This window comes from Humulus lupulus, chromosome 2 (assembly GCF_963169125.1).
Source record: "Humulus lupulus chromosome 2, drHumLupu1.1, whole genome shotgun sequence".
NCBI lineage: Eukaryota > Viridiplantae > Streptophyta > Magnoliopsida > Rosales > Cannabaceae > Humulus > Humulus lupulus.
The window spans coordinates 241,060,591-241,062,865 of NC_084794.1; the positions used below are offsets into that span (position 1 = coordinate 241,060,591).

The 2,275-nt window shown below is 31.7% G+C and overlaps 1 protein-coding gene across 1 annotated transcript; it reads left to right on the forward strand.

Annotated features, from left to right (window-relative positions):
- The first annotated feature begins 1,554 nt into the window (after positions 1-1,554).
- Positions 1,555-2,016, forward strand: LOC133815305 (uncharacterized). The gene has a single exon (XM_062248161.1). The coding sequence runs from the start codon at positions 1,555-1,557 to the stop codon at positions 2,014-2,016; it is 462 nt and encodes a 153-aa protein (XP_062104145.1).
- Positions 2,017-2,275: the final 259 nt, after the last annotated feature.

Here is a 2,275-nt window from a genome sequence, read left to right on the forward strand (position 1 = left end):
CTTACTAAACTTATCCTAAGGCTTGGAAAAGACCAAAATGCTCTTAGCCTCCTTACTCTTTAATGCCCCCAAGGGCAAAATCATCTTTTGTTTCCATTTTCCTGCTAAACCTCAAATTTCATTTTAAAATTCCAAATTAATCCCAATAATCTTCCAAACACTAATATTTTCCCCCAATTATAACTTATACTATAATATCCCCGGTAATTTGCCAAAGTACTAAAATACCCCCTAGGCTCACCCCGAGCCTAGTATTAATCCCTGATGTGACTTTTCTGCCAGGTTGCTCATTAGGATCGCCTCATGCCACACATCCCAAATATATCCACATAATAATGTGGTCACACTCACAAAGCACATCTAATTACAATTATACCCTAAACGGATCAAAATTACAAAAATGCCATTTTTCGCCAAAACGGTCCCACAATCACATTTGATACACATAAGCATACATAAATAATAATATTATAATACAACTCATACATTTTACATAATCACACATATATTCAACTAAATTCACATATAAATTTATTTATGCCCTCCCAGCACGCTAATCAAGGCACTAAGCCTTATTAGCAAAATTTTGGACGTTTCAATAACATTGTCATGCATTATAACATGTCATACATATTACCCACACAATATCTAATTAAATCATTCATATCATATAGAGCCGAAACATGTTTTGATTAGGAGCATCCTATTTGATTATATGTTTTTAATGAATCATGTAATTAATCTAGATTAATCTAGAACATAGAGGTAAATTGATTTTTAGTGTTGATTTCAAGAGCTATTTGATAATTAATTTTATTAGATAGGCAAATGATATTCTGAATAATTAGTAGTTTGATTAAATCTTGTTTAATAATTAAACACTTAATAAGATTACTAATTATTAGAATATCATTTGGTAAATTAGTTTGATTAATTTAATTAATTAAAAAATATAGGATGTTTTGAGAAAATACATATTCTAAAATAGTGAATGGGACCAAGAGTCATAAAAATAACTCATATGGTCTCCATTATTAGTTAACACCGATGTTTCATGGAATGGGCCTCTAGGTGCATTTGATTGCATCCCTCTAAGGAAGGTTTTTAACTGCGTTATTATTCAAGGTTAACTTATTTATAAGAATAAGATTAAATGATGTATTTCAAGTTTGGCTGACCCTAAGGCACACTCTTGAGTTAAGTCATTAATCTAAAATAATAGCTTACACTCACAAAGGTTAACTAGGCTTTCAGGCAGACTAGTTAATCTTGGCCAAACTAGCGGTTGTTCGTAAGTCAAAAGAGAAAATAGTTGATTTTAAGTTTTCACTTATGGGTTTGAGAATTGTCTGAAAATTAATTTGAGATTAGTCTGACCTACCCTAAGGTTGGTCCATTAATTTTCAAATTAATTTATCGCAGAATTAGTAAAAATTGTTTTTATGTGTTATTTAAATTTGTAGCATTCATGTGTCATATTTAATATTCCATAAACTTACTGATGTTCATAATGTATGCTAAATTCATTTCCTGTTTTATTTATTTATTTCCACAATGATGAATGACTCAAACCTTATTAATGTTTTACTAGCAAATGAAAAACTCACTAGTGATAATTTTATGAAATGGAAATCAAACATGAACATTGTGTTGAATTGTGAGTTTTACAAGTTTGTCTTTACTGAGGAATGTCTTGAGGTCCCTACTGCCACTGCTCCCAAAACTACAAGGGAGAAGTATGATGCTTGGATTTTATCCAACAACAAGGCTAAATGCTACATGCTTGCTAGTATGAGTGATGTACTCAGAAAGAAGCATGAGGACATGGAGACTGCATATGAAATATGGGAGTCTCTTCAAGCCATGTTTGGACAGCAGTCCGACCAATGCAGACATGAGGCTACTAGAGCCTATATGAACATGAGAATGAAGAAAGGAAATTTTATCATAGAACATGTTCTAAACATGATCAAAACACTGCATGATGCAGAAATTCATGGAGCAACCATTTATTAGAGGACTCAAGTTAGTCAGATACTTGAAACACTCACAAACTTTTTCCACATTTACTACCAACTAAGTTATGAACAAGTTGGAGTATAATATGAATCAGTTGTTGAATGAGTTGCAGACTTTCGAATCACTCAATAAGAGTAATTCAAAAGTAGAAGAAGCAAATGTTACTGATTCTAAACCTTCCTCTTCTAAAGGAAAAAACAAGAAGAGAAAAAAATCCAATGAAAATGACAATGACAAACACAAAAAGAAGCCTAAA